Genomic DNA, 17477 nt, shown 5'->3' with positions numbered 1-17477 from the left:
CCCCGGACCGACTCCACATCAGCGCCGTACATCCGTGGGAAACGCCTGGTTGTGGTTGGGAAGCCAGCGCAGCTTTCCGGTTCGATCCGCGATCACGGTCGCAGGTCCTGGCTCCGGCAGCTTCGGCGATCGCTGTTCTCGCTCCATCGCCATCCAGCCCACAGCATTGCCGTCGCCTGCCTTTGCCAAGCCCGTGCCGAAGGAGAGTCGCCGGCCCTCGATTCTATCTCCTCTTTCGCCACACTCGTCGCTACTTGCGTCATGTCGGCATCTCCGTCGTTGCCGGTGATGATGTTGCCCCCCAGGGAGCCACATGCTATTCCCCAGCTCGGCAACACTGCTGGCGGGATTGCCCGGAGCCTCCAGAGCAGAATCAGGACAGCCGCCTCGAACGGCCTTGGTTCTGGATCTCGAGAGACCGCCGCCTTGAAAACGAGCCCCAGGCAGCCGTTGGATGCCTCAGCGAGCCCGTCGGCAGAAGCCGTCATCGTTGCCCCAGCGGCTCCGTTGTCGGGCCACAAATCGCCAAAGCCGGGCCCATCGCCACCACGAACTCGTGCGCTTGGTATGGTCTCGCCGGTCTCAAGAGCCGACCCGCCGCTTCGGTCAAGGATCATGCCTCCTCCCAAGATGAGGCAGACCTTCAGTCCCAACTCGCCAGTGCGGGCATACCGGAGCATTACTGGCGCACCGCTGGATCCCGACGAAAGCGCACTATCCATCGGTGGCGAATCGCTGAGTCCCTCACTTGGTATTCGAGCTCCCGCCTTTCTGAAGCCTGATAAAGACACACTCGATCCTATCAACGAGAAAACGGACGAGTCCATGACCCTAAGCGAACTGCTCCCCAAAATCGGCCCTGGAAGACCAGAGCCCCAACTCTCAGAATCCAACGACTCGATCGATTCGGTCGATAGTCTCGGTAGCAGCGCCATGATTTCGTCGGACGATCCAACTGGGATTCGAGATGTCGTGCTTGGTGCCCAGGCTCCTCACCCACGACGAGAAATCCAAGATTTGCTGGAGCACCTTCATCAGGTTCGACAAGCGCCGCGCTGCTCACCATCTGGGACACCGCGAGATGGGGAGAAGTTGACTGTTTACCGAGCATGTAGTGATGCGGGGGGGGGTCGGTTTGTGATGGACGTATATTATGGACACCGGATGGACATCTGGCGTAGATTTGATTCAACCCTAGTCGGACTCGCGAGCTTTGGTATCATCGACATGGCCATGACCGATATTGGCGTAGTTGTTGCTGGTGTCGCCGTTATTGAGCAACTTTCCGCTATTGCTTCGTCTTTGGTTGGTGTTCAAGCAGATGGGCATCACGGAAACCCGACAGCAGCTTACGCAGCAGATCGAGGCAGCTTGTTCGGCGCCAATTACTTCAAGTCCCGACAAGAGCAAAGCTGTGGATCAGATTCGGTCCAAAATGTAGGGTCTTGTGATGATCGTGCAAGCGTGCCGACAAGCAAATCGATGCGCGATGCATGCAAGTGAATAACGTGTGTCTACCGCCACACTAGGACTGCCAAGCGGAATGAGTATAGCTCGTTTGTCTCGAAGCAGCAGAGTTTGACTCAGATGGTGAGTATTCTCGGCTCGCGGCAAGCAAAATATTCGGTGTGCGCTGATCAAGTGCGATCCCCATCGACAGAGCCTTGACACCGCTATCAAGAAGCTGCGCGAGCTTGATCTCCGCGAACAAGAAGCAGCAGCAAAGCTCAGGGCTGAAGAAGAGGCTCGGAAAAAGAAAGAGGAGGCGGAAAGACAAGCTCTGGAGGAGGCCAAACGAAAGGAGCAAGAGGAACTGACGAGAAAGAAGGAAGCCGAGCAGGCTGCCGCCGAAGCGAAAGCCAAGGAGAAGGAACTACAGGAGCGGCAGAAGGCGGAGGCAGCGGCCAAAGCTGTAGCAGAGGCAAAGCAAAAGGCCGACGCTGAGCAAGCCAAGATGGCCGGACCGATTGTTCCTGCCCAAGGCCCTCACTCAGAGTCCAGTGTGGTATGTATTATGCCATGTCCGTGCCTTTGGTGCTTGCTGGGGATAAGCACACGACCGTTACTTGCAGGAGGAGGAAAGGGACGATGGTTGGGTCGTGTCGGTCAATCAGCTACTCTGACGATGATTTTGTTGCCTAGATTGCCACTGTGACGGCTTGGAAAATGGCATCGGCCTGCCTACAAAGGACCGAGGTATGATGCTGCTGTGCAACACAGGCCGGCAGCTGGCGCCCTGGCCAGGGGATGAGGCACCTCAGCCATCTCACGGATGCAGCATTAGCACGGCATTAAACTCATTTTGGTTGTAGCATGTCAAGAAAGTGGCCAAGCCAGCGACATTTGCTGACGCCCAGGCCAAGAACAAGATCTTTATGGTGCGCATGATGGTGACTCGATCCGTCGGCCAGGTCACGAACTCGAGAGCTAAGGTCAACGAAGTGGTAAGTCAAGTGATGCACTGGCAAGGCGTGTGCCCGAAAGCCCAGTGGTCGTGCGACACCTGTGAGGCATGGTGCAGCTTGAACCGTAGAGATGATTGTGGCCTTCTCGAGTGCTGTTTCCCAATTGAAGCCTCCAGCCACTGACAAGGCTGTCGCTGCTGATTGGATTGATGCACAGAGCAAAACCATCGACAGAGCGTTCACAGAGGCCAGGGCAATCAACATCAATGCTCTCGAGTATATTCTCGATTTCACCGCCAAGCAGTTTGTGGTAATTGGAATCTTCATCAAACTGCTGAGAGAGCGATGTGACCCGTGCATGGTGATGGGAGAGCGAGTGTGTGTGGCTGTTATCGACATCATGGCTGTTTTCGACATTATGGTGGAAAGCCAGAGCATTTACTCCTTTGTGCTGGCCCCGCATCTGATTCCCGTCCCAGCTACAAGCCGAAAAAGAAGTTGCAGTCAAGCACTCGATGGCCTTTCCAATTGCCCGCGTGTGTCTCTTGCTGTGCAAGGAACATCCGGAATTCGTGGAGCTGCTAATGGGGCGGCTCATTAAGCGGTGCTCATATGTCGTGCCGATGTACTACCCCAAGCTTGCGGTAAGCCTATTCATGGTCCGAGTCTCTGGTGGACATGCGGCGTCAACGATCTGGTTCCACCGAGCACAGCAGATTGCCTCCCTAGGCCAGTCGTCGCCCATCGGATGGACGCTGAACTTTACGAACTGGTCCGAAAACAGAGCGAGTCCAGCACCGACTGGCAAAAAAGGGCAGGCTTCCGTCCCACGGGGGATGGAGAAACCCTCGAAACCGAAATCCAGTACGGAGAGCGCATGAACGGGATCCTGGCGTTCTACCTCGCTTTGGTTCAGTTGACCGATGGTACGTGCGTTTGCCACTACATCGCTCTGCAAGCGAGCGCAGTGACTGAATGGTGGTCATGCCGAACCCGTTGGCTATGTTTTTTCGCCGGGCTGCGCGAAGGAGCTTTGTGGCGGCGATTCGCATGGTGCGGGTACAGTCAGAGTGGATCGTGTACCTTGTACCAGCACACACTGCCGACGCAACCTGACTCACACTGCCGATTGTGCCCAGTGCCGAATCCGTTTGGCGTTGGCTATCTCTGGACATGGCTCGCCCGAATCCTGAACCTCAAGCCACGCCGACTCACTCCGACGTTCCTACAGACATTCTTGGAGGTGAGCGCCAAAGCGACGTGGATCGGCGAAGGCTCTCTTGGAGCAGACATGTGCGACTTGGGGCGGTATCGTTGAAGTGAAAGCGTCGGGGACAACAGGAGCGGTCTCCGGCGGTCGATCGATAGCCGTCTGTGCTGTCTGAAGCCATGTCGCTCGTCGCTCGTGGATGATTGGCTCTGCCTTGGGGGCAAGATGTCTGATGCAAACCTGCTTCTTTCTGCAAAACAGATTGGCGGGTATGCCTTTATGGCAGAATACCAGTCCCAGGCCAACAAAATCATGCGGTATATGATCGAGGTATACATTCCCCAAATCCCGGCCCAGGCCGTGGCGGCCACAACCCGCCTCAACATCACCCTGGAGGACTGCGCCAAGAGAGGCTCCGTGGCCAAACCAGAGGGCAGCACCATGGATCCATAAATGCCCCGACGGACTTGGTTGGATATATCGATCGGCCATGGCCAGAGTCGCCTGCGAACTCCTGTCAATATAGCCACCCATTCCATTGCCCGTGATGCCCCGAAGACGCGTGAGATTGCCTCGGAGTGCCGCCTCTATGCGGCACGGACAGAGTCCCAAACGACCCCCAAAACGCAGTCAGTTGCTCGATGGGTCGCCAGGCGAAGGCGCAGACACCAACACACGCAGAATTCCATCAATACAGTGGCTGGATGTATTGCATACACGGGTTCTCGGTGCTGCTATGCATGTGGTGACGCTGCAGGTCTAATGGGCAGCGCGACAAGCGGGCGAGACGATTATCGAGCGGTAACCTGCAGAACACAATTATGTGTGTGTTAGTCATATTCCACGCAGAGGGGGCTGCTTGAGATGGCTGTATGCGGAGAAGGGCGCAGACACGATGCAGAATCAACTCACAATGTCATCAATCTTCATGATCATCTTGACGGTCTCGGCAGCAAGCTCGATGGCGCTGGTGGAAACGAGCAGCGGCTGCACAACGTTTTCCTCAAGAATGTTGGTGATGAGACCCTAAAGTCCGGGAAAGAGCGTCAGCGATTCTGCTCCAAATGTCCATGGAGGGATGTCGTGGAGGGTGGCGGGAAGGCGTCGTTGTCTCGGATAACCGCCGTGATCCGGGCATCTGAGAAAAACAGCACCTCGAGCTATGTGCACAAGACAGCGGCGCTTACCTTGCGGACGTTGATGCCGGCCATTGTTTCGCCCTTGGCGTGTCGATTTCGGAGCTCGGTGACGATGCTGATGGGGTTCAGACCCGCGTTCTCAGCAAGAGTGGTGGGAATGATTTCCAGGGCCTCTGCAAAGGCTTCGAAGCAGTAGGCCTCCATGCCCTTGAGCGTCTTGGCGTAGGCATACAGACGGCGGGAGGCCTCGATTTCGGGGGCACCGCCGCCGGCGATCAGAGCCTTCTTCTTGACAAGGCATCGAATGACACAGAGAGCATCGTGGAGAGAACGCTCGGCCTCTTCAAGAACAAGGGGGTTGGAGCCGTGGATCAAAACCGAGACCGTCTTGCCGCTGACCTTGACGCCGCTGACCTTGACGACCTTGGCGCCGGCACTCTCGACCTCCTCGACGACATCAGCAGAGCCGAGCTTGTCTTCGGTGAAGGACTCGATGTCGGCAATGGGCTTGCATCCAGTGGACTAGAGCCGTGCGAGAGCAAATGAAACGGGGATTAGCAAGGTGGTGGAAGCTGATTCCGCTACCAGCTGCACACTCGCCACGTTGAGACTGCCTCACGCAGACGGCTCCACGACTCGTACCTTGCAGATGAACTCGACCTCGTCGCGCTCAATGTCCTTGATCACCATGACCTTCAGCTTGGCCAGGAAGTGGAGCGACAGATCGTTCACAGCATCGCGGAGAATGGACTTTTGGACAAAAATGACGTTGCAGCCGGCCTTCTTGATGGTCTTGCACATGCTGAGGAGATACTGGCGCTCTTCCTTGAGAATCTTGTCCATTTGCCGGTAATCGTTGACGACAATCTGGTTGTCCATCTGATTGGTCAAGGATGAGGGCCAAAAGTGAGTGGCTCGGGTGAGTAGCTCGGGTGAGTAGCTCGGGTGAGAACGAGGACACATTGAGCCGTTGCGGTTTCAGGTCTCCTGTGGGAGATAGCATTGGCAGAACCACTCACATCGGGCTTGGGGGCCGAGAGCTGGAACTGGACGAGGGCAATCTTGGCCTTCTCGACGCGGGTGGGACCACCGGCGCTCTTGACAGCATTCTGGGTCAAGATCAGGCCGTCGACCAGCTGTGTATCATCGATGGTGCCTCCGACCTTCTTGACCAGGCGGATATCGCGCAGATCAACGTTGGTGGCCGTGAGGGGATCGATGACGCTAAGGACACTGTCGACAGCAATGGGCGACAGGAGGGTCGAATATTGCGAGACAATCTTTGGGGGGGGAGTCAGCAAAGACATTGAGAGAGTTATTAGGACACGATCAGGAGCAGGGCAAAGCCATCCAGCAGCAGCAACTGAGCGATCACGACTGGAGCCGGTCGGCTGCGACACTGCAGCGTGTCCGCGACGCCTCTGACGATCGAGCGGCCGGACGTGCGCTGCCGACGACCTGTGATGCGACTATACCTTTGAGTTTAATGAAGTGCTGGCGCTCTTGAGCAGCGATTCGCGATCAGTCAGGGCAAGCTTCGTCGACATCTCGGTGAGGAACTCGGTGGTCTTCTGGGCAGCTCGCTGGAAGGACTCGGCGATGGTCGTGGGATGGATACCTGCCGATAGGACATGAAAAAAAGTGGGGGTTAAATGCGGGTTGGGAGCATCTTGGATGCAAATGATCATATGAATGCACCAGAGGAGTGGGGCTTGGAGGGGGGGGTGAGGAAACGAATGCTGGTCAGAGGACGAGGAGATGGCAGCCAAGGCCGACAGCAAAGCACCCAGGAGCTGAGATCGACCAGAGAGCGCCATATGAGGGAATTCTTTGGGCGGGAAAGCTGAAGCGAGGCAGGATGAATCACGGTAGGGGCGCTGGTTCAGACGAGCTTTACCCTTCTCCAAGAGCTTCTCGCAAGCGTTCAAGAGACTGCCGGCGAGGACAACGACAGAGGTAGTGCCATCGCCAGCCTCAACGTCCTGAGCAGCGGACAGGTCGACCAGCTAGAAACGAGCGACAGGGTGAGCGGATCACGGAGGCAGTGGACGAGAAGAGGCTTCGCCTCATGCAAGCCAGCCCAGCGATTCATTGGTGCCGAGGAAACAGTACCATCTTGGCAGCGGGATGGAGAACAGACATGTGCTTCAAGATGGTGGCGCCGTCATTGCTGATGATAACTTCGCCAGTGCCGGTTTGGATCTTGACCGTGCGATCGGGAACCAGATGCGACGACAGCCGAGGCGGAGGGGAGGAGAGAGGCATGCCAGAGATCAGATCCGAGTGCAAATACGAAACCGAGTGAACAGGCACGGATCGGAAGAAGCACCGAGGCGGATTGCAGCAGATCGCCTCACGATCGCCGGGCAGCAAGCGCCTACCATCTTATCCATGCCTCTGGGGCCCAAGCTAGTGCGGACGGCATCGGCAACGGCTGCAAAGAGAAGGGGGGGATGAATGTGTCTGGGTTAGCACCATCGTGCCAGGCGGAGGCCGAGCCCAGGCTCATGGATGCGGGCGATTGGAACGAGATGCCCGGATCGGGTCGAAATGGGACAGCGGAGTCGCTTGCAATCGGGCTGGCTGCAAGTCGCCGTCGTGTCGAGCGATCGGAGGCACTGGACGGCCGCCTACCTTTGGCAGCGACGATGTTGCTGGATCTGACGTTGGCGGGCTTTTCCTTGTCTTGGAACTGCTTGGTGGCCGGAGCCGAAGCTGAAGCTGGAGCCGAGGGAGACATGATCACAGACGGAGACGGAATGAAGGCAGGTGCCAAGGCGAGATGGGCAAGAGCAGCGGCCGGGGGGGGGTCGATCGGGAGGACTGCTAGTGCAAGACGAAGCCGAGACTGTCGAGATCCTCCTTTGTCTTTTTGGGTCGGGCGACCCTGGACCAAAACGGGCATCGGCGGACGACATGGCTGGCTCGATCCGGCGAGGCAGCCAAGCCAGCCAACGGGTGCTGCGCACGGTGTGGCTGGCGCTGGGGTTTGGCGCTGGGGTTTGGCGACCACAGGAACGCAGCCGAGATGGGAGACGACATGGGCTCTCGAGGATGCAAGGGGGAGGAGGTGCGGAGAAGCAGAGACGGAAATAGAGATGATGGGACACGCATCTGGGGCGAACCGAGCGGACGGACAGCCAAGAGCAGAGAATGGACATGGACAGAGGCATCAACAAATGTTATTGGGCTGGGAGAGCGCAACAAATGTTATTTCAGAATCCCTTTATATTTGCGTCCTAGCGATATGAACAGTGCATCTAGTTCTCGGGGATCTCGATCTCCTGCAGGACAGAAAGTGGAAGGATCAGAGAGGATAGTACGGCGGGCTCGATTAGCTATCAGCGCGCAAGCTTGAAAGGGGGATGATAGATGGATGAGTAGCGCCGACAACTTACTCCAGAGGCAACCTTCTCGCTGACATCCTGGGGGGACTGGCCGTCGACGGTGCAGCCAACAGAGAAGGCGGTGCCGAGGATCTCACGGACGGTGCCGGCGAGGTCCTTGGCCAGGGACTTGTGGCGCATCTTGCGGGCGATCTCAACGATATCGTTGAGAGCGAGGTTGCCGTTGTGCTTGACTGCAGAACCGAGTGGTCAGCCAGGAAGGTGAGTACAGACACTCGAGCGTCACAGGATCGCCATCGTCTGCGGTTGAATCTGCACGGCTGCATGTCGATGGACTGCCGCATGTCATTTTTGCCACATTAGAGTAAAAAAGCTACGTACTGTTCTTCTCCTTCTTCTTGTCACGCGGGGGCTCCTTGAGGGCCTTGATGACAAGAGAAGAGGCAGAGGGAACGACCTCGATGGCAGCCTGACGGTTCTGGATGATCAGCTTGACGGTGATGCGGAGACCCTTCCATTCCTGGGTGGCCTTGGCGATGTCTTCTCCGACCTTCTTGGGGGACTGTTGCGCACAAAACAACATCAGTCATCGGGACGATGGCGACGAGGGGAGAGCACGCTGCAAAACGGGTCGCTTTGCGTTCTCGCGATACGAACCAGACCGAGGGGACCGATCTTGGGGGCAAGAGCAGAACCACCAGCGACTTCACCACCGGTAACACGGAGGGCGACTGTTTGCCGCCAAGTTCACAGAAACGTGGGCATGATCGGGGAATGATTAGATTCTGATTTCAGCACACGTCCGTGGAGGGAGGACGGATGGACAGCGATGGTCTTCGAGGTGGGTCGCCGGAACCGTGAATCCAAGCGAACATGATCGAGCATTGCTTGGGGGTCGGGAATGGAACGCATCCCTTCGATCCGTCACCAGACCGCCGATATGGAGTCAGAGCTCCGTGAATTGAGCCGTTCCCTCTGTCCAGTGCTGTTGTGCTGGGTCCAAGGGATGTTCGTCAAGCGTCGAGACTGGTATGTCCGGCGCGGGGAAGCCGATATTGGGCAGATCGGCGACAGCTGAACGATACCACCAATTGCAGTCACACAGCCCGGTCCTTTGAGGACCGTATTCTCGATTTCGCCGAGGTCGCTCGGTCCGAGCGGGCCGAAAGCTCCGAATCGGTTGTTGCTGTCCGCCCGGCAATGTCGTATCCGTTGGTCCACCGAGGCGTTGATCCGTCTGTTGGCTCGTCGCTTGTCCATCCATCCATCCATCCATCTATCCATCCATCCATTCATCCATCCATCTATCCGCGACCGCACAACGTACCAGTCTTGATTTCGTTGGCGTCAAACTTGGGAGGCATTTTGAATAAAGGGTTCCGGCCTAACAATAAGACGTTGGAAAAACGGAAGGAGAGTCCAAGGGAATTGCACTCGACCAGCGACAATAACCCTGCGCCAACCCGAAGCATCACGTGGTACCACACACACACACACACACACACACACACACCCTCGCCATTCCCACGCGGCGATGCGGGTGAGGACACGGCCCAGCATGCACTGGATGCGCATGTGTATGTGTGTGCGTATGAGTATGTGGATGTATGTGCGATTATGTGTATGAATGTATGTATTCTATGTGCATGCATCGGTGATGAAGATGAGTTTTGGATCGAGCTACTATGAACTGGCACGCCATTTGGCTCGGCCGCAACTGACTACAAAGGGCCTATCCGTAGCTATGGTGCAGCTTTGTTCGTCAGCGATATGCGCCGCTTCATGCGAGCCAATATCACCCCATCCAGATCATATTCGCCCATTCTCACAGGTTTACCATCGCTAGCTCTTGGATACACTACGTGAGTCTCGTCAAATCCGCGTACATCGCACGCGGCAGAGAGCAAGTGGATTCGATCTTTGGCTCAGTCCCGACTGCACTATGGTTTTCAAAACCTCCCGAGAACGAGCCCATCCTGGCATCCAGGGCGCGGGGAATGGATTTGCAAACTGGAGTGAACCGCTTCACGGACATGCCTGCATGATGTGGGGACAAGCAGCCCGCTACAGCTCTGTCTTTCATTTTTCCGGCTCCGCCGTGTGTCCTTGGACTGTTCGTGCTGTTGAGGCCGGGCGCTGTCGAGCCGGGGTGGGTGTCGAATGCGATGGACATGGTGCTGGGCCGATGCATCGGGCCTTGCGCTGTCGTCCAGCGCCAAGCCACTCCAAGCCACGCCCGTGTCCAGGCTGCCCGCACAGTCCGGCCCCACTATTTCCGCATTTAGCAGAAATTGGCCATGATCCCGCCGCTGGCCCTCGCTCTGCCTGCCCAGTCTGTGCCCAGCAGGATCTCAGCTTTTCGTCGCTTTTCTTTCGTCGGCATTCCTGACGGCCTTGGACCACACCCTCACCAACCAGCCAACACTGACGGGTACGTACTCGAGTCCACCGCTACCCAGCACCGAGCCCCCTGCTTCCTGAACATTGCCGCCCCGCTCTGCCGGTCGGCCTCGCCCCTTCCCCCTCCACCGCCCAGCATATCCACCCTTGCCTCAGACGGATGCTGGGATCGGGCCTGCAGCGCCGCCAACCGACCAGGCCAGCTCGTCCGGCCAGATCGTGCCGCCACCGTGTTCCCGACGATAGGCGGCTGGCGTGCGGTGCAAGCGCTAGCTATGTTTCGATCGCAGGCCAGCCGTCGCCATCAGCCCGGACCGCTGCGGCGTACATTTGCCCCCCCCCCAGCGTCACCCGATTTCCTTCCTGATCTGGTTCGCCTGCCGCTGCACTGCCCACCACTCCCTCTGCGATGGACGTCCAACTGACATCAACCCTGCTTGATACTGGACGGATTCAATAAATCCCAGACGCTCCCAGATCGTTGACATGGAGGCTATCTTGGACTTTCGAAACGAATTGGATATCGCTCTGCTCGACAAAGTCGTCCACGCTTTCTTTGCGGGGAAGGGTGTAGAGGTAAAGCACGCTTTTGCCCGTCGGGCATATCCACTTGCATCATCGCTTTCGTATCCCGCTTGGGTGCGAACATCCGACAACGTCCGAACCGTCCACGGCATTTGCTTCGATCATCTGCCTGTGAGCACGGACCACCTCCCCGACGATACATCACGTTGCCCTATGCCCTGAGGCAGCGCCGCGCTGCTGCTCCCCTCCCTCGACCTTCGATTCTCATCGACAACCTGCTCATCCGCCAGCAACAACAAGCCAACAAAGTTCTCACCCAGTTCAAGGAACACCCCGATGCTTGGAGCCGTGTCGATGGTATCCTCGAAAAGTCGACCCTGACCGAGACCAAGGTATGCCCGGACTCGATCGGAACCGATTGTGCTGGCCAGCGATAGAATGCGTCCGCTGGCGTCCCATGTGACATCTGCTTACCATGTGCAGGCTTTGTCGCAATCTCACTCATCGAGGCTCTCTGCTTCTAGTTCATCGCCTTGCAGATTCTCGAGACCCTGATCGGGACGATGTGGAAGGCCCTGCCTCCGGAGCAGCGCGAGGGTAAGTCTCTGTGGTGGCGTCTGAGCCATCGATGCCGGGGCTGAGGGTCGAACCTGGAACTGACCACTTGCACCGTCGCCATAGGCATCAAGAACTACATTGTGGCATTCATCATCAAGTCGTCGTCTGATGAGGCTACGCTCGAGAAGCAGAAGCCGCTCCTGCGAAAGCTGAACTTTGTGCTGGTCCAGGTAACGTTGAGTTGACACCGTCGTTGCGCCGTCTGAGCGTCGACTGTCCTGTGAGCGACAGAGGCTGATCGCCTGGCTCCTCGCGACCTCCTTAGATCCTGAAGCAAGAGTGGCCCCACAACTGGCCCACCTTCATCCCCGAAATCGTCAACTCGAGCAAGAGTAACCTGGCCCTTTGCGAAAACAACATGAGCATTCTGAAACTCCTCAGGTGAGAGCTGGTTTGCGGTGTTTCTGCCAGCCATCCGCCTTTCTCGACGGATTGCCGCCAATCCATGCCCATGATTGTGTGCCGCGCACTGTCAATGCGTCTGCTCCGTTCATGAAACCCACACATATCCCGATTAATTTCGGATGGCATGCTGCCCATGACGGCGCCGCTCTCTGTCTGTCGCAATTATGTCTCAATTATGTCGCAATTGTGTCGCCAGCGAGGAGATTTTCGACTTCTCCAACGAGCAAATGACCCAGCAAAAGACAAAGAATCTCAAGAACCAAATGTGTGGCGAGTTTTCCGAAATCTACCAGCTCTGCTACGAGATTCTGGAGAAGGCTCAGAAGCCCAGCTTGATCAGCGCCACACTCGAGACCCTTCTGCGATTTTTGAACTGGATTCCCCTCGGATATATCTTTGAGACTCCCTTGATCACTGTGCTTCATAGCCGCGTACGTATCCAATCCGTCTCCTGCTTTCTCTTCAGGGTGCTCCCTGTGATCCATTGTGCCGAAGTGCGCAGATGCTATATCGGCACACGCTTCTTGCTCAATCCGTGGTGCATATGCTCTGGTCGCCCACTGTAATCGCATTCGCGCCATGCTTTTGTGCCTTGCCACAGTGCGCGCCGTCGCTGACTCGCTTACCTCTTCACTCTCCAGTTTTTGGGAGTCCCTCAGTTCCGAAATGTCACTCTCAAGTGCATGACCGAAATCGGCAGTCTGCAAGTTGGCCCGGAGTACTCTGAAAACTTTGTCGTGCTCTTCCATATGGTCATGTCGTCGATTAGACAGGTGTTTCCTCCCAACACCGGTGAGTGCTCAGCTCGCCCAGAGTGCTGGAATTGATTCGCTCGTTGCTGCACACTGTTGCGCGCCACTGCAAGTCGTTGCTCACTGCTATTCGATATCTCGGCCAGACCTTGTGCCCATTTGGGAAGACTCTACAGACGAAGATCAAAACTACATCCAGAACCTGGCCATGTTCCTCTGCCAGTTTTTCACTGTCCATTTGAAGGTAAGGGAGCTTCTCCAACCGTGGATGCAGTCAAGGGCCAACCGAGCAGGTACCTTGGAATTCACCTTGGAAAACTGCTTAGAATTCACCTTGGAATGACTTTGCATGCCCAATCCGTTTTGATATCCTCAGAGTGTCGAAAAGGAGGCCGACAAGACGGACTTGATCGATGCCCACATCTACCTCATCAACATCTCTCGCGTCAAGGAGAGAGAGATCTTCAAGATTTGCTTGGAATACTGGGCTAAGCTGGTATGTCTGCTACTGCTGCTGTTGGACACGGTATTGTCGGATCGTAGGATGCTTTCAGTCCCATCGATCCCACTGTTGTTGATCACGGCCTGTCCATATTTACCCTACTCATCCCAACCGCTCAGGTCGCCGAGCTCTACGATGAAATCCAGAACATCCCTCACGCAGACGTACCGCTACTGAACCTCTCTTATGGCGGCATGGCCACTGGAGCTGCCATCGGATTGCGCAAACACATCTACCAGAGTGTTCTATCAAGCCTTCGTGTCGTTATGATTGAGCGTATGGTCCGACCCGAGGAGGTACGTTTCTACCCGGCGCCAGCATGAGCCAACGTACAATGCCCGTCAACTAACATATGTCCCCCCCTCTTTTGCACAGGTTCTTATCGTCGAAAATGACGAAGGCGAGATTGTCCGCGAGTTTGTAAAAGAGAGCGACACCATTGTTCTCTACAAGAGCATGCGAGAGGTCCTCGTGTATTTGACCCATCTTGATGTTGAGGATACCGAGGGCATCATGACCGAGAAGCTTTCTCGACAGGTAGGTTCCGAGAACCTTTGACTCGATAGGAGCAGCCTATGTTTTCGTCATCCAAGACCATAGTCCGAATGTCGACTTCTGTGTCCGCTTGAGATCGCGCTTGGCACGCTCACTCTGTCGCACCTTCGTCAACAACTCGATTATAGATGGATGGCTCTGAGTGGTCATGGGATAACCTCAACACCCTCTGCTGGGCCATTGGCTCGATCAGTGGCGCCATGAACGAAGAGACCGAAAAGCGATTCCTGGTGACCGTCATCAAGGATTTGCTTGTTCTCTGCGAGATGAAGCGCGGTAAGGACAACAAGGCCGTCGTGGCTTCCAACATCATGTACGTGGTTGGTCAGTACCCCCGGTTCCTGAAGGCCCACTGGAAATTCCTCAAGACTGTGGTCAACAAGCTCTTTGAGTTCATGCACGAGCTTCATGAAGGTAGCGTAGCGACACTTCCCCGGCCTCCTGCACCGTCCGCCACAAAGCGCATCAGTAGCAGCACGGTGTCGAGTTTCTCGCTGACCTCTTCCAACACCAACACCCCCCCGTTTTGCAGGTGTCCAGGACATGGCGTGTGATACCTTCATCAAAATCGCTCAGAAGTGCAAGCGTCACTTTGTGATGCAGCAGGCCGGCGAGATCATGCCCTATATCGAGGAAATCATCGCCACCACCAACCAGATTACTTCGGATCTGCAGCCCCAGCAGGTGAGCCTTGTCGTCAGCCTTGGCCGGCTCGTGTCGTTACAATCCCGGGTATCTTCCCTGTTTCGGAATCGTCGGCCGCCTCGCTCGCGCACAGCTGTCCTAGCACTTGCACTCACGTCCCGTGGCGCCGCTGCACTCCCCATCTCGCTTCGGTCTCCCAGGTTCATACTTTCTACGAAGCTGTGGGCCATATGATCTCTGCGCAAACCAACAAGGCCGCGGCCGAACGTCTCATGATCAAGTACATGGAGATCCCCAACCAGGCGGTAAGCAGCTCGCTATAGCGCCGCTCGCCCATGTAGCGTACCCTGGGCATCCACCGCCATCAACATGCCGAGTCTGGAATTGGTGAATCTGACACTATGGCTACCAACTTTGCAGTGGGACACAATCATGTCGCAGGCTGCCCAGAATGTCGATGTCCTCAACGACCCAAGCAACGTCAAAATCCTTGCCAACATCCTCAAGACCAACGTCTCTGCTTGCACTGCTGTCGGCCCGCTCTTCTACAACCAAATGGGACGACTCTACATGGACCTTCTTGGGCTGTACAAGGCCGTCAGCGAGATTATTTCTGAGGCGGTCACGACTCAGGGTACGCATGCCGTCGCTGCTGTTGCTGTTGCTGTTGCTGTTGCTGTTGCTGTTGCTGTTGCTGTTGCTGTTGCTGTTGCTGTTGCTGTTGCTGTTGCTGTTGCTGTTGCTGTTGCTGTTGCTGTTGCTGTTGCTGTTGCTGTTGCTGACCGTTGCCCCGCGCTGCTCACCTTCTCGACAGGCCCGATTGCCACTCATACCCCCCGTGTCCGTGGATATCGTACCATCAAGAAGGAGGTCTTGAAGTTGATTGAGATCTTTGTCAACAAGGCCGATGATCTGGAGGCCGTCAACCGTGATTTGATTCCTCCCCTGCTTGAGACTATCCTCGGTGACTATGCCCGCGGTGCTCCCCCAGCCCGTGATGCCGAGGTGCTCAGTGTGATGGCCAGCATTGTCGCCCGTCTCCAGGCAAGTATTCCCCGACCCTCGCTCGGCGGACTACCTTCCCGCTGGATGATCTTCATGCCCTTTGTTTTTGCACCATGTGCAGAGAGGCCCTGTCCAAATCGCTTCGCCTTCTGATCATGAGCCAATGCCGTCTCCAGACTTTGATGACCGATCGCGTGTTCCCGATCTTCGAAGCTGTATTCGAATGCACTCTCAACATGATCAACACCAACTTTGAGGAGTTCCCAGAGCACCGTGTGTCGTTTTTCAGACTCTTGCAAGTCATCAATGCCAACTGCTTCCCAGGTTTGTATATATGTGTGGGCTGCCCTGGTGTGAGGCATGGTATCGTTCCTCGTTTGCTTTCGTTGTCGATGTGCTGACGCACTGGCGCACATCGCCGCGATCTCCGTCGTAGCCCTGTTGCAGCTGGCCGGCCCGCAGTTCAAGCTTTTCATGGACAGTGTCACATGGGCCTTCAAGCACACCATGCGCGATATTTCCGAAACCGGCCTTACCATCATGCTCGAGCTGTTGCTCAACTTTGCCAAGACCGACAAGGCCATCTCAAATGCCTTCTTCCAGAGCTACTACATCAACATCATGCAGGACGTCTTCTTTGTCCTGACTAATACCATGCACAAGTCTGGTAGGCTTGCATGACACTGCAGAACGCATGGCCAAGTTTACGAGCTGTCCAAGTCCAGATGCGCGGCCTTGTGGCTTGCGATCTGTTCCTATCACCGACCGCTGCTTAAACTGACCGTACTTGCTCTCGCCCCCAACTTTTGCCACCTTGATTTCCAGGATTCAAAACTCAGACTCTGATCTTGATGAACATGTTCCAGTTCGTCGATACCAACGTCATTACCGCGCCGCTCTTCAACCCAGCTCAGGTTGCCAACCCCAACATGACTAACCAGGAATTCGTCTCTGAGTTTGTCAGCAATCTGCTTCAGGGCGCCTTCACCCACGTCCAGCCCGTCCAAGTCCGCCAATTCGTCATTGGATTCTTCTCGACTGACAAGGACCACAACCTCTTCAAGGGCCATGTCAGAGACTTCCTCATCACGCTGAAGGCAAGTTGAGGGTGCCGCGCATCCGGACTGAACGTGGATGCTGGATTGCACGATCGTATTCGTTTGTGCCATGCGCTGGCTCGCAGCTCACACGCATTGCTCACCGAAACCGTGGTCCAACAGGAATTCCAAGGGGACAACAGTGAGCTGTTTTTGGAAGAGCGCGAGGCCGAGATGGCCATCAAGAAGAAGGAGGAGATGGATGCGGCCCTGCGGATTCCGGGCATGGTCAAGCCTCACGATCGGTGAGTTCTTCGTCCTTGACAAGGACATCGCAACAACGACAGCCCGGCCCATTCATCTGTCGCCCGGATTTGACCCCGGCTTGCACAGCGTGAAGGAATCCGCATCCGATTCACAGAGAGTGTGGGCTTGTCGCTCGGATCGCCGCTGCTACCAGTCAACTGACTTTGACCTTCCCGCTCCGTATTAGCCCCGACGACGGCATGACCGACTAAGCTCCCCTCAACTCCCCACATTTGGATTGCCGCGCGCCCGTGTCCGCCGGCCTTTGGTGTCGCCTTTTTTCGTAGAAGTGCCGACTGCTATATACGGCGCCTCTTTCTTGAGATTCAGCATCGGCAGCTCTGGCTGGGATGGCTGGCGCTTTGAGGTGCCTGTTGCCCGCGCTGCGAGGCCTGCCCCCCAAACCCGCCCCCCCCCGTGCCCCCGCTTTCTGTCCTTTCGTTCTGCTATTTGTTTTTCCATACTCGATTCCTCAGCCTGCAGGGCTCTTTTCATTTGCTTCACCCTTCCACCAACACGCCCGTCTACCAGACAGCTTGACTCCAAGTGATCTGATATTGTGGTCGTTGCCAGCAACAGAGATCCGAAAAAAAACCAAGCCAATTTGATCGCTGGTGCTCACCCGT

General features: G+C 56.2%; 4 protein-coding genes across 4 annotated transcripts; 2 read left to right on the top strand and 2 right to left on the bottom strand.

The window, feature by feature from the left end:
* Nucleotides 1-811: 811 nt before the first annotated feature.
* On the top strand, nucleotides 812-4298 carry BJ171DRAFT_484859 (GLE1-like protein-domain-containing protein). The gene is made up of 11 exons (XM_053109048.1): nucleotides 812-1038; nucleotides 1322-1437; nucleotides 1530-1590; nucleotides 1661-2005; nucleotides 2143-2196; nucleotides 2313-2444; nucleotides 2623-2715; nucleotides 2885-3049; nucleotides 3190-3331; nucleotides 3545-3648; nucleotides 3877-4298. The coding sequence occupies exons 1-11, from the start codon at nucleotides 826-828 to the stop codon at nucleotides 4066-4068; spliced, it is 1617 nt and encodes a 538-aa protein (XP_052971805.1). The 5' UTR covers nucleotides 812-825; the 3' UTR covers nucleotides 4069-4298.
* Nucleotides 4299-7629, bottom strand: BJ171DRAFT_594748 (chaperonin Cpn60/TCP-1 family). The gene is made up of 10 exons (XM_053114543.1): nucleotides 7389-7629; nucleotides 7136-7188; nucleotides 6867-6956; nucleotides 6652-6760; nucleotides 6230-6372; nucleotides 5774-6034; nucleotides 5397-5633; nucleotides 4803-5276; nucleotides 4528-4641; nucleotides 4299-4421 (listed from the first exon to the last, which is right to left on the bottom strand). Exons 1-10 carry the CDS (start codon nucleotides 7492-7494, stop codon nucleotides 4407-4409), a joined length of 1602 nt encoding a protein of 533 aa, XP_052971804.1. The 5' UTR covers nucleotides 7495-7629; the 3' UTR covers nucleotides 4299-4406.
* Nucleotides 7630-7916: 287 nt separating this feature from the next.
* BJ171DRAFT_484855 (ribosomal protein L11) lies at nucleotides 7917-9515 on the bottom strand. Its single transcript, XM_053109047.1, has 5 exons — nucleotides 9429-9515; nucleotides 8759-8832; nucleotides 8483-8663; nucleotides 8153-8334; nucleotides 7917-8038 (listed from the first exon to the last, which is right to left on the bottom strand). Exons 1-5 carry the CDS (start codon nucleotides 9463-9465, stop codon nucleotides 8015-8017), a joined length of 498 nt encoding a protein of 165 aa, XP_052971803.1. The 5' UTR covers nucleotides 9466-9515; the 3' UTR covers nucleotides 7917-8014.
* Nucleotides 9516-10785: 1270 nt separating this feature from the next.
* BJ171DRAFT_6511 (CRM1 C terminal-domain-containing protein) lies at nucleotides 10786-17193 on the top strand. Its single transcript, XM_053115801.1, has 21 exons — nucleotides 10786-11077; nucleotides 11317-11418; nucleotides 11551-11623; nucleotides 11708-11814; nucleotides 11910-12025; nucleotides 12246-12480; nucleotides 12691-12841; nucleotides 12948-13045; nucleotides 13178-13297; nucleotides 13423-13599; nucleotides 13679-13840; nucleotides 13987-14272; nucleotides 14391-14542; nucleotides 14704-14808; nucleotides 14924-15137; nucleotides 15318-15547; nucleotides 15685-15832; nucleotides 15945-16175; nucleotides 16334-16605; nucleotides 16729-16850; nucleotides 17039-17193. Exons 1-21 carry the CDS (start codon nucleotides 10988-10990, stop codon nucleotides 17061-17063), a joined length of 3216 nt encoding a protein of 1071 aa, XP_052971802.1. The 5' UTR covers nucleotides 10786-10987; the 3' UTR covers nucleotides 17064-17193.
* The last annotated feature ends 284 nt before the right edge of the window (nucleotides 17194-17477 follow it).

The sequence above is a fragment of the Polychytrium aggregatum genome, assembly GCF_025602895.1.
Source record: "Polychytrium aggregatum strain JEL109 chromosome Unknown BJ171scaffold_1, whole genome shotgun sequence".
Taxonomy (NCBI): domain Eukaryota; kingdom Fungi; phylum Chytridiomycota; class Chytridiomycetes; order Polychytriales; genus Polychytrium; species Polychytrium aggregatum.
This window is presented reverse-complemented; position numbering and strand designations above follow the sequence as displayed.

What these genes read in the sequence shown, in the direction of transcription:
- BJ171DRAFT_484859 (XM_053109048.1), top strand. Translation starts at nt 826, where the DNA reads ATGACCCTAAGCGAACTGCTCCCCAAAATCGGCCCTGGAAGACCAGAG. An exon ending in AGCAGAGTTTGACTCAGATG is followed by an intron (nt 1,591 to 1,660) that starts GTGAGTATTCTC and finishes CCCCATCGACAG; the next exon opens with AGCCTTGACACCGCTATCAA. An exon ending in TCCTACAGACATTCTTGGAG is followed by an intron (nt 3,649 to 3,876) that starts GTGAGCGCCAAA and finishes TCTGCAAAACAG; the next exon opens with ATTGGCGGGTATGCCTTTAT.
- BJ171DRAFT_594748 (XM_053114543.1), bottom strand. Translation starts at nt 7,494, where the DNA reads ATGTCTCCCTCGGCTCCAGCTTCAGCTTCGGCTCCGGCCACCAAGCAG. An exon ending in TCCATCCCGCTGCCAAGATG is followed by an intron (nt 6,761 to 6,866) that starts GTACTGTTTCCT and finishes GCTCGTTTCTAG; the next exon opens with CTGGTCGACCTGTCCGCTGC. An exon ending in CCGGCATCAACGTCCGCAAG is followed by an intron (nt 4,642 to 4,802) that starts GTAAGCGCCGCT and finishes CCCGGACTTTAG; the next exon opens with GGTCTCATCACCAACATTCT.
- BJ171DRAFT_484855 (XM_053109047.1), bottom strand. Translation starts at nt 9,465, where the DNA reads ATGCCTCCCAAGTTTGACGCCAACGAAATCAAGACTG. An exon ending in CAAGAAGAAGGAGAAGAACA is followed by an intron (nt 8,335 to 8,482) that starts GTACGTAGCTTT and finishes TCGGTTCTGCAG; the next exon opens with TCAAGCACAACGGCAACCTC. An exon ending in GCGAGAAGGTTGCCTCTGGA is followed by an intron (nt 8,039 to 8,152) that starts GTAAGTTGTCGG and finishes TCTGTCCTGCAG; the next exon opens with GAGATCGAGATCCCCGAGAA.
- BJ171DRAFT_6511 (XM_053115801.1), top strand. Translation starts at nt 10,988, where the DNA reads ATGGAGGCTATCTTGGACTTTCGAAACGAATTGGATATCGCTCTGCTC. An exon ending in GCCTCCGGAGCAGCGCGAGG is followed by an intron (nt 11,624 to 11,707) that starts GTAAGTCTCTGT and finishes CCGTCGCCATAG; the next exon opens with GCATCAAGAACTACATTGTG. An exon ending in ACTTCCTCATCACGCTGAAG is followed by an intron (nt 16,606 to 16,728) that starts GCAAGTTGAGGG and finishes GTGGTCCAACAG; the next exon opens with GAATTCCAAGGGGACAACAG.